Below are 12734 nucleotides of genomic sequence, written 5' to 3'. Positions count from 1 at the left end.
AATGTCTTGTCTTCCCCGTGAAGTCGTGCCTACAAACTGCCAACAGTCATGCATTACAAGCATTCATACATGCATAATCATGCATATTACGTGCCCATGCATTTAATGAAACTGTTATATCATCCATGCATATCGCATTTCCAATGTCAACATCAGTCTCAATTCAACACTCATGTCAGGTTCTCTGTCAAAACCTTGTGAGCCAATAATATCGGTCAATTTCTACCTTTCAAATCAAATCGACGTCAAGTCAATCTCAATCTATACTTTGTCAAAAAAAACCAATCCCCAGTGAACCTGTTTCTGTTTGGTCAAGTTACCAGTTCGCATCCAAGAACGACTTGCACCCGTTAACTTTTCAATGTTATCGGTCGAGTGCCCAGCTCAATCCAAGAGCAGCTTGTACCTATCAATATGTTTCTGTTTAGTCGAGTAACCAGCTCAAGTTCAAGAGCAGCTCGCACTTGTCAATTTGCCTTGCTTTCAGTCGAGTAACCAGTTCGAATCCTTAAGAACAACTCGTACCTGCCAATTTTACATGTTTTCAGTCGAGTCACCAGTTCGAATCCGTAAGAACAACTCGTACTTGCCAATTTTCTCTTTTTCCCAGTCGAGTCACCAGTTCGAATCCATAAGAACAACTCGCACTTTCCAATATCCCCAAGTGAGTTACCAGTTCGAATCCATAAGAACAACTCATGTTTGTCCAGTAATCTCTATCCCCTGTGAAGTGACCAGTTCGAATCCATAAGAACAACTCGCAGTTGTCTGTTTGTTTCATCCCCGGTCAAGTGGCTAGTTTGAATCCAAGAACAGCTTGTACCTGTCCAACTTGTTTCTAGTTTCCCGTTACTCTGCTATTCACTATCTTTGTCAATGTCTACCAATCCCGCAATGGATATGACATATTTTGTTAATTCCAATCCCCATGAGGTCTTGCATTCATAATCCAAATGATGCATGGCATGCATATTATTTGAAAATGGGTAGGCGTATTTTTACGTCCAAACACAGTGCAAATGCTAATATTTAAGTATCTTCGTCCTGTCAAGCCAAAGACTCCGTCTCTTGACTCTCCAGACAAAGAAACTTAAATAGGGGCAGCTGTTATACCCTGTTTTTGGACCTAGAAATACTGGGCCCAATTTCATTTCAAACTTTGTCAATTATCAGATTTCAACCGTACAGTTCAAATTGTCTCTGCCTCGCAGTATTTTCAATCACAATTTTACCTATGTTTTCTTGCATAAAACCTTTCGAAATGTCTTTACTTGTCTTGTAAGTCATTCAAAAGTGTCTCTGAATCATTGCATTGTTTTTTCTACAGTTTATTTCAAAATTTGCAAAAAGTCATACAGAAGGGTATTTTGGTCATTTCCTGCAGTGGGACCCATTTTCATCCTTGTGACTGTCTCTGAGTCTTTTCAGATTGTTTTTTTTTACATTTCATCGGTGAACCTTGTTAAATTCATTTCAAGCTTGCATCTGAGTCAGTGTCAAGTCAATTTGAATCTGTTTAGGACATTTTTAGCCCTAGGGGCATTTTGGTCATTTCATACAAAATTTTGGCATAGAGAGGTTACTTTGAAGTACCTCATTTAGGCCATTGGTTCGTTTTAGTCCGTTTTGTCAATTTTATTTTTGTTTCGCTTTACGTTTTGTCAGGTTACCAATTTTATTTCAATTTTATTTTTATTTTGCATTTTGGTCCAGATACTTTCCAATTTGCATTTCAGTCCAGAATTCTTTCTATTTGCATTTTTAGTCCTTTTTGTTATTTTCATTTTAGTCCTTTAATTTTTTCAATTTTGTAGAAAAGGGCTCAAAGTGTCAAACTTGCGTTTTTTCAGTTAGAGTCCAGATGTCACAATTCTATTAGTCCAAGATCACACATGTCAGCTATAAAAGGTGTACAGTGCCACACAGACCCATTAATCACACGCCAACTCATAAACACAAATTCAATTTTCTCTTTCTCAGCAATTGAATCAAAACAGAAAAATTTCTCAGAATTTCTCAAGAACACCAAGAACACAAAACCCTAACCGTTTCCAGAAATCAAAAAGTTCATCAAAAATCAACTAATTTCACATCAATCCTCAGAGATTCGTGTGAATCTTCATCACTGGATTGAAGATTCTCCTGCAATTCCAAGTGCGAGCTCACATTGAAGCAAGCTCAAGCACTGATCACAGGGTTTCCCTCACGCAGATCTAAGAAGCAAGCTCAAGCACGTAATCACAGAGAGAGAAGTAGAGAAAGAATCGGAGAAGATGAAGAAACAGAACCGGTAAACCGATTTATTTTCGGTCCAGAGAAGATCAAAAAATCATCAAGAACAGAATCAAGTTTTCCAGAGATTTTCTCTATCAAAAGTTTCAACCAAAACTCAGGTAAAACTCAGAATCTCTCTTCAAAATAATATCATAGTTTAAACCTGCAAAATCACGTGAATAAACAAATCTAAATTTTCCAGAATCACAAAGAAAACCATAACCGTAAACACAAAACCTAGATCCCTAAGGATCTAAGTTTTGAAAGCAAGAACAAGCACCAGAGAAGTAACAAACGACGAAACGATGTAGATCCTTGAAGATCTAAACGTTCTCTTTCAAAAAAAAATCAAAAAAATCAATTTCAAAACCGTACGAAAATTTTCAGATCTACGTCGTTTCAAGCTGTGTTTGAGAAAATCTTTGCTGGATTCGTGTTTAGGGTTAAAGGACGAATCAAAAGATGTAAAAATCTTTAAGTTCTGGAAAATTTTTCACCGGAAAGTGAATAGGCTCGCCGGAGAAGATGAAGTTTCCGGCGGACCTTCAAGGTCTCCGCCGTGGCTTCATCCTCACCGGCGGTGAGATTTTAGAGAGAGGCGAGAGAAGAGAGAAGCTTAGAGAGAGAAAGAGATGAAAGAAATGAACTGGACCGGTGTCCATGTCCTTATATAGACGCCTGGACCGGTCCGGTTCATTTTGTTTTCATTTTGGACCGTAGGATCTAGGGTTTTTCATTTGAATGGCTGTGATGCGTTGTTTCCATGTGCTTGATCTGTGTTACCATGCGCTGCTTGTTTTGATCCGTCAGATCTAGGTCTGGATCAATCCAACGCCTCTGAGGCCTTTGGATGATCCAGGCCCAGTCTGTATTGGGTTTTGGTTTGGGCTTAAGGTTTCTTTTACGTTTTTGTTTATTTTCCTGCTATTTGCACCATATTTCTTTGCTGTTTGAACTTCTGCATGCTTAAATTTTCCCTAAAAAATCTCCAAAAATTATCACATGTTTCTTGATGTATTTTCATATCTTTTTTTATATTTCTCAATGGTTTTAAAATGATAAAAAAAAAAAAAAAAGAGCATGTGATATTTCTTGGTTAATTAGTGCATTTAGACATAAATTTGTGCACTTTTGGTAGTGTATTCCTCATGAAATGTTGGCATGTGATGTGAATTTTTGGAATGCAATTTTGTGATAAGTTTGTGGCTGATTACATGTTTAATTTGCTGTTTGTGTATCTCAATTTCATCTCCCTTTTTGTTTTGCAATTAGTATGCATTTTTACTAGTAAAGAAAGTGCCAAAATATTTTGAAAGTGTACCATAAACTTTAGCATCAAGTATGTCCCATTTTTTTTTCACATTATGGCACAAAGCAAGACTTCTAAAAATGCCATAATGAAGGGATTATGGGTCATATGTATGCTAGAGCCTTATGACCATTTTCATGCATATTTTGTCACTTTATTAGTTTCTTTTATGTCTTTCCTCTTAATATTTTTGTGCACTTCTTTTATTCTATGCTTTATTTTACTAATCATCTCACTTCTTTCGTTCCATTCATTCCATGAGCATTTCTCCATTTCACCACTATCTCCTCCACTTTCTTTAGCTTAGCATTTTTTCTTTGCAAATTTTAATTCATTTGGTGATGTAATTTGTTATCATTGGTATGTAGCTTGGCAAAGGGGCCATAGAATGTATTTAGGCAATTTTTGTAATATGGACTATGGACACTATGACGCACCGGCACGCACACACTCACCCTAGATGTATGCCTAGGATTGCATGTGTAGATGTATGGCTAGGATTGCATGGTTAGATGAATGCTTAGGTTTAAACACTTAGAGAAAATCCAACTTTTCCCAAAAAATATGCAAACAAGCTCGCTTCAAATATTTTTCGTAAAAAATGGAGTCAAAACTCCAACAATTTTTCCCTTTTATTTTCTTAATCAAATTCTCGAATAAACCTAATCATTAAGACTTTTTTGCAAAATCACTAAACAAACCCTCACTTTTTCATACTCTAATGCTCATGAAGCCTCTCAATCCCCTTCTTCAAAATCATTTTCAAATTTAAAATCAAGCAATTAAAACAAAAAACAACGAGTCTTTTTAGCAAGAACTACGCCGGTTTTGATCCCGTAAAACGGTACGTAGGCAAGGGACTTTAACCCCTCCAAGCCGAAATAAAATCGAATTCTACTTCTTCTCACCCCCATTCTTCACTAATCACACCTTCATTTTTTTACAAATAGTCTCTAAAAATAAAGCGTAGAAATAAACTTAGGAGAACGGTTCTTATGGAATACCATAATCGCTCCGGGTGCCTAACACCTTCCCGTAGCGAAAACGACCCCCGAATTCGGAAAATCAAGGGTTTTCCTCCTTTTACCCTTCCCAAGAAAAAAGAGAGATATCAACGGTCAAAAGGTTCAAGTCCAATTAATGGCTTGGCACCCAAAAACCATGATAACAGGTTCCAACAAAGCAATTCTGATCATACACTTTTCTTGAAGCATCAAAAAGGAAAGGTAACTGTGTTAATAATCTATGTTGATGATATGATTATTACTGGTGATGATACAGAGGAGATCACCAAAATTCAAAGACAACTTGGAACTGAATTCGAAATGAAAAACCTTGGAGGGCTAAAATACTTTCTTGGAATAGAAGTAGCCAGATGAAGGTATATTCATTTCTCAAAGGAAATATGTATTGGATTTATTATTTGAAGTTGGAATGCTTGATTGTAAGCCAGTTGATACACCAACCATCCAAAACCAAAAATTAGGGGGAGATAGTGATTCAGCACCAACAAATAAAGAACAATACCAGAAGTTGGTAGGAAAATTAATTTATTTGTCGCACGCTCGTCCTGATATAGCATATGCAGTAAGCGTTGTAAGTCAATATATGCATAATCCAAGTGAAGTTCATATGGATGCGGTGATTAGGATACTCCGTTATTTAAAATATGCTCCTGGTAGAGGACTTATGTTTTGCAAGAATAATCATCTAAATGTGGAAGGGTATACCGATGCAGATTGGGCGGGTAGTCTATCGGACAGAAAATCCACGTCCGGGTACTTCACCTTTGTTGGGGGTAATCTAGTTACATGGAGAAGTAAAAAGCAAAAGGTTGTGGCTCTATCTAGTGCAGAAGCAGAGTTCCGAGGAATGTCTAAAGGCCTTTGTGAATTGCTATGGTTAAAAAGGTTGTTGACTGAGATTGGTGAAATGGAGATGAAATTGTTCTGTGATAACAAGGCAGCAATTGAAATCTCGCATAATCCTGTTCAACATGATCGTACTAAGCATATTGAGGTGGATAGACATTTTATCAAACAAAATCTTGAGGAAAAGATCATCAAATTTCCATTCGTGAGATCTGAAGATCAACTAGCAGATATGTTAACAAAAGCTGTATCTAGTAAAGTCTTTCACAACTCACTAGACAAGTTGGGTATTAGAAATATCTACTCACCAACTTGAGGGGGAGTGTTGGCATGAGTTGTCTCTTATGTAATTAGTCAATATTTAGGAGATACACATCAGTGTTAATCCCTGATTCATAGGCTATTTTATTTTCTTGTCATATATAGCTTTTAGTCAACATGTATAGGTTAAATGCTATTTATTACATTCATGTATATATACCCAATAGAGGGCTCGGCTGTACATACAAAAATATAAACAAGAAACATTTTTCCCCTTCAATGCTATTGTTCTGAGTTAACACCTATTAGGTACTAGTATTAAATGGTAAAAATTCTACCAATATGATGATCTTACAACTGTAATTATGTTCAGGTTTTTAGTTAGGATGAGACTGGGTTAAAAGTTGAAAAAAATTTATAAGATGGTCCTTCAATTATATCAAAAATTGAGAGTAAATAATTAAATATTTTTACTATTTGATCATGAACTCAAAATTAAACACGACTTTTTCAACAAGAGTATTTTACAACAAGATTTCTACGTAAACTAACATGAATTTTACATCAAATATTTTATGGGTCATGTTAGAGACTAGTTAAGCAGTTACAAATGGAAAGAAAAATCAAAGTCTGACATTAAAAACAACATTTTTTAAATTTCAAAAACTAAAATACATAATTTCTAAAAAAACATTTACTTTTATAATTCTTTAACTAGTGCCCCGCTGCACTCATTAACATTTTCCATATATTATTCATAAAATTTTCGTTACCAACATAATAGATCTAACAATTAGGGGTTAAACGTGAGTAAGAGACTGTTCATACATGATACAAAGCCTTATCCCGATTATAAATTTTGGTCAGACCAATTGTTTAGACTCAAACATGTCCTTGTGCCAAACAAGCTTAATATTTTTCAAATCAAATGTGAGAGATGAAATATTAGAGACTTTAACAAGTCCAGAGTTTGGTTGAGTTTGCTCCCTGTAAGAATATTTTATCATCTCTTGTGCATCCTATCCGGATTATAAAATTCAAAAAATTGTATATTATAAAGGTGTTTTAACGCTTTAACGTGTTTTAGAGGATTTTGAAGAGTTTTGAAGTGGTCTACATTTTTTAGATTATATAATCTAAAATCTTTAGAGTACGAGAAATCAATAGATACGATAAGAAACATTCTATATTTTTTGCAATAGGCTTTTATATGTGTTTAGTTCCTGCAAATGTGGGTCATTTAAAAATTGGTTTATGTATTCGTTAATCCTGACATTTTGCCCTCCCAAAATTTAATCATTTAAAATTTCGTCCCTACACCCACTTAATCACTGCCACATCACCAGATTACTGACGTAGCTATGTGACTCATCAAAGTATGGCCTAAAATGACGAAAATACCCCTCCCAAAATTTTTGTTGCCCTCTGATGGAAGGAAGGGTATTTTTGACACTTCACGTTAAACTTTGCTGAGTCAATGGCCTAAAATGATTAAGTGGGGGGAGGGGCCAAATTTTGAATGATTAAATTTTGGGAGGAAAAAATGTCAGGATTAAGGAATACGGGGATCATTTTTTAAATGACCTCTATTTACAGGGACTAAACACATATAAAAGCGTTTGCAATATATACAACCCACCAATATCTAGAGTCAATGTTATTGCAACTCGAAATTTTTTCTTCTAGGTTATAGTTTAATGGTCGCTCTTTAAACACCTATGTTTGCTCACAAAGCCCTTCAAACTTTTGAAAATATCCTCAATGGTATTTAACTACCGTTAAACATAACTTTTTAAATCGGTTAAATTGATTTTAAAAGTGTTGATCAGTTTGTCCCTAACATATAGCGGTGTACGATAGTTAACTACTATTAAAGGGTATTTTTTAGGTGTTTGTGTGCAATCTTAAATGACAAAATCTTCTCATAATTTTTGTCAAAACAGTGAAAATATGACTACTAAGAAATATCACAACCCAAAAACAGGGCAAAAATGAAAATTTTCATTCTCTTTACAAACTAAACTACAAGAACAAAAAAATAGTAATAGTATATGATAAAAATCAAATCAAGGGAACGCGTATTTGCCAAACTTTGATATCACAATCAAGACTACCACTGTAAACAAGATAAGAACTACCATCATCATCAACCCCACCATTTTTACCACTTTTGGAATCATCTGCTATAGCCAAACACTTAACAGCTTTTCTATGACCTTGCAAAACAGCCAAACATGTATAACTTTTTTCATCAATTCCTCTTTTCCATAATCTAACACTATTATCAGCTGATCCACTACACACTAAATCATCCATCACAACCAAACATAATATAGCCTTAGTATGCCCTCTTAGGGCACCAACTAGCACCATATTTTCGTCGTCTGGGTCTTGGTCTAGTCCGGAACAATTTCGAATAATGCTATTGCTTTTTTCCCAAACTAAAATTGATCTATCACAAGCACCTGAATATAAAACTGATCCATCTTTGTTAAGTGCTAATGCATTCACAGCTGATTTATGCTTCTCCAATGTTCCAACCAAAAAATGCTTTTTCTTTTTACTTTTCATTTTCTCATCTTCTTCATGGTTTTTTTCCCTCCAAATTTTGATCTTTCTATCAGCTGAACCTGTATAAACAACCCCAGAAGATGAAACAACGATTGCATTGATTGCATCTTCATGTGCACTTTTCACTGACTCTAAACACTTGAAATCTGAAACTCTCCAAATTTTGAATGTTCTATCCCACGAAGCCGAGTAAAGAAACAATCCATCTTTCGAAACAGCAAGAGAAGAAACAGCATCAATATGATTCACCCATGTATACTTCTTATGTCTCCGAACTTCAACGTAGTTTTTCGATGAAAAAAGCTTCGAAAAACGATCATTGAATGTTGGAAGTGTTGCTATGCATTTAAACAGCCTCTGATCTTGATTAGTACTATTACTAGTCATCGTTGTCTCGATTTTCCAAACACGGATTTTATGATCTTGATGAGCACTAAATAACATATCATTAACAACAATCATTGACTTAATGGTTGATTTTGATCCATTACTGATTGCTACCAAGTTGTTGATATTGTTTGAACCTTGAAGAGCAAAAGGGTCTTTGTCAAATCTTCTTATTTCACTATTGGAAGAGCCACTAAAGAGAAATTTAGAGTGTAAAGCAAGGGATGAGATGGGTGAAGAGTGACCATTGATTGTTGTTAGAAGTTTGTGATATGTGGCCTGAGATTGTTGTGAAGTGAGAGAAGGAACAGAAGGTAAACTTGGTTGTGAAGAAAGAGAAGAAGAAGTTGATGATTCTGAATGAATATGATCATGAGAATGAGGTTGTGTTTTTTGTTTTTGTTGTTGGTTTTGTGTGTAGCAACAACAAGGACATTGAAGAAGTACCATTTTTATTTTTGGGTATGTTGTTCTTTGAGAATGTTTTATTGGATTGGTTGGAATTTATAGAGACATGTTTGTGTGGAAATTTAGAAAGTGAGAGACTATTCAGGTCGGCAATTTGTGTATAGAAAAATGATTCAGTGACACAATAATGCAATAGATTATTATTGATTCAAAAGTCAAAAGTAATATTAAGATTATGACTGCATATTTGTAGCTTCTTTGAAGAATATAGTGAATTTTGTTTTTATTTAGTAATGACAGAAAAATAACTGTATTGAGAGGAACTACAATAATATAATATTGTGTTTGTTTTTCATTCTTTTTGATGTTCATTTTAGTTTTCTAAGATTGCAATATTATACAATTTTATCCTTTGCTTATTTATGTTGAGTTGACACTAATCAAAATTATTCACCTGTCTTCCATTAGTTTGTAACATAAATAATGAAAGAGATATGAATTTTTTTTTGATTTGTATCAACTATTGATGGATAATGTAGTTGTCACTTATTTTATGAGATTAGTCGAGTTGATCATTATTTTTTTCATGTAGCGTCTATAAGGAGTAAAAAAGTTGTTAATGTGACTCTTCTTTCCAAAATCTTTAAATTCAGTCAGGGTTAATGATTTTCAATCAATTAAATTTTCAATTAGAGTAAATAGATTTTGAACTCATTTGTCTTTTTTTGATAAAGTCTAGTAGCTAGATTACACACTTTTTAAAGTATAGAGAATCTGGGGTTCGAACCGCAGTCCCTCCAAATAATATCGCTGGTAGTTACCAGCTGAGCTACACTTACGGGATAAACTCATATATCTTATAACTTTATATTTGAGTGTACTTATTTTTATGATATGGTGAGTTCCAATAAAGTCTTTGAAAGAACTGATGTAAAAGAAATACAAACTTTATATTTGAGCTACCTCTGTCTCTTCTTACCCGCTTCACCTTTCAATCTTTCTTTGCTCATCTATCATCAGAGCAATATGATCACAACATACATCTTCCACCTTCATCTTCTACATGCCCGAAATCAATGACATCCTATTTCAATATTTCCTCTCATTAATCCACTTTGGTTGGCCCGATGGTATTGACTTGGGACCTGGGAGTGTGCTCGTCCTCGAGTTGTTCGATTCTCATCGGTGCCAATTTAAGTGGACTAATTTAGCTTCTATATAAAAAAAAAAAAATTTCCTCTCATTCATATTATTCTCATATCTCTTAGAGAATAAAAACACGTCATGGCGGGTTTGATTTATCACCATTTAGATAGTGGAAAAATGGGTGAAGATGACCCATCTTTCTCATTCATCTTCACCCGCTCGACCCGAAACTGTCTAAATCGCAGGGGAAAAGTAAAATTGCTCATTAGGAACCTTCATTTGCACATATGCCCTTCAAACTATCAAAAATATCCCCTCAGATCGTAACTCTCAGTCACCGGAGTTCAGGAGTTAAAATTTGATCTAGGTTAAAAAATTAACAGATTAACCAAGTTTGGGAGTTAGGAACTGTCCTGAACACAGAACCAGAAGAATAACAAATAATAGGTAATTTTAAAAATAATTAACATATATTTCCTATTAATATCCTTTTAATAGTTCATGAAGAAAATTAACCTTATAACCCATTTGGGGTTAGCCTAGTGGTTGGCTTGGGATCTTGGAGTTTGCTCCTCCAGAGGTCTCAGGTTCGATTCCCTCTGGAGCCAATTTCGGTGGGCTAAGTCCATACAGAGCTTGCTCTGGCTTTAAACGGGGCCCCCGCAAGTGGGCGGTGGGATTGGTCCCCTCGGATTAGTCGATTCTTGATCGGATACCGAGTTTTCAAAAAAAAAAATTAACCTTATATTTTTTGAAAAATAAATATTTTTTTACGTAATGTCTTGGATTAAAAATCCGAGGCGTTACAATAACTCTCAAACTTGAGAGATCGGGATTTAATTCCCAAATTGTTTGGGAGTTTAAAATGGAGGGTGGCTATTTCTGAATTTTGATGGACGTGCAAAGGAGCAAATCAAGACGCCTATTGAGCAATTAAAAAAAATATGTGCAGAGATCAATAATTATATGACAACCACAGTGTGGGTCGGATTGGGACTGAACTCGCCCATTGTCCAACCCTAATATAAAGACATGAACCTGGAAACACTCACCAACTCTCTCTCTCTCTCTCTCTCTCTGATGTATTTAAAGATTATTTACGAATATTAAAACTGTAAATAATTTTAACATGTTTTTTTTTTTACATTTTTTAATATTATTAATATTATTTGAATAATTTTTATTTCTATTAGTCGTGCATATAGATGCTTACCAAATGTTACTCTTTATGTTACTTTATTCTTTGTCGAGAATATCCTTAGACGAACTTGTCTTTAATTTTTTTTATCTACATAATTATTATTGATTTACATAATTTGAATAAAACTGAAATTATTATTGATTGTAGAAAACAAATTAGTTAATTAACATAATTTTTTGAAGGAGTATATAGAGGGAATAATTTGATAGATTCCTTCGGACGAAGTTTTTCAAAAAAACGTGTATTTAGCTTCCTTGACCTTTTAAGTCAAATATGATTTGGACAATTGATAAATCAAATTAATAGAGTCAATAAGTTAGGCTGCAAAGTGGAGAGTGAAATCAGATAGAAAGGGAGATATTCCAACGTGGAAATTGATTTGAAATTTTAGAGAAAAAATGCAATCCGTCCAAATTAATTTTTAATTGCTGGTCCCATGAACAAGTTGGAAACAACTTTCCAGCACACAAGATTAGTGATCCAGATACTATGCAGTTTAATTTGTGATGCCACTAGCTGGTTATCCTTAGAAAAAGCCAGATGATTCCACAAAAAAGGGAATGATATGCAAGTTGGGAAATTTCCTAACCTATACTTTTTTGATGAAATTTGGAAGCTCCTAATTAAAGATAATAAATATCGAATAGAAATCAGGCATGTCTGGTGTATGATCATTCACGATGTTTTTATATTGACTTATGATGTATGTACATCTATCTGGTCGTGGACCCAGACAATTATTATTTATGTCATACCACTCGATCAACAGTTGCCAATTTGGATTTATCATATCCTAGGACAGAGGCCTTTTTACGAATTTGGAGGCTCGGTTCTATAAGTGAAAATAAGCCCGTAATAAATAAAAATGTTTTTTTTTTTAAAGAACAATGTTCAATTTATTTTTTTTTTTTAAAGATAAATACAAGGTGACGTATATATGCGATACATCCAAAGATGAAAATCACTGTCGTATACATAAGGAACCTTAAACCACTCTAAAAAAACACTCACCTAACACCAAAAGTAAGAGGACCCAATTCTAATAGGCCTAAAACAAGATAGAGCAATGATATTTGAACAACCATTTGGTACAACCTTTTTGACAACCTTCTTCTTCTCCCTTCTCATTGGTGAAGAACAATGGAGAGAGAAAAAGGAAGAGAGAGAGTAAGAATATAATGTGAGTATGAGAGAAAAAGTTGTCTAAAAGTTGTCACCAAATGGTTGTACAAATATCATTTCTCAACAAGATAATGGAAGAGGAAAAGGAAATCAAATCGGGGAAGAAGAAAGGGAAAATTCGACA

The 12734-nt window shown here is 34.5% G+C and overlaps 1 protein-coding gene across 1 annotated transcript; it reads right to left on the bottom strand.

Annotated features, from left to right (window-relative positions):
* Positions 1-7738: 7738 nt before the first annotated feature.
* LOC11413663 (protein JINGUBANG) lies at positions 7739-9223 on the bottom strand. The gene has a single exon (XM_003613339.4). The coding sequence runs from the start codon at positions 9121-9123 to the stop codon at positions 7777-7779; it is 1347 nt and encodes a 448-aa protein (XP_003613387.1). The 5' UTR covers positions 9124-9223; the 3' UTR covers positions 7739-7776.
* Positions 9224-12734: the final 3511 nt, after the last annotated feature.

This window comes from Medicago truncatula, chromosome 5 (genome assembly GCF_003473485.1).
Source record: "Medicago truncatula cultivar Jemalong A17 chromosome 5, MtrunA17r5.0-ANR, whole genome shotgun sequence".
NCBI classification, from domain to species: domain Eukaryota; kingdom Viridiplantae; phylum Streptophyta; class Magnoliopsida; order Fabales; family Fabaceae; genus Medicago; species Medicago truncatula.
Note: the sequence above shows the minus strand (reverse complement) of the source record. Positions and strands in the feature narration are given on the sequence as shown.

What these genes read in the sequence shown, in the direction of transcription:
- LOC11413663 (XM_003613339.4), bottom strand. Translation starts at nt 9,123, where the DNA reads ATGGTACTTCTTCAATGTCCTTGTTGTTGCTACACACAAAACCAACAA.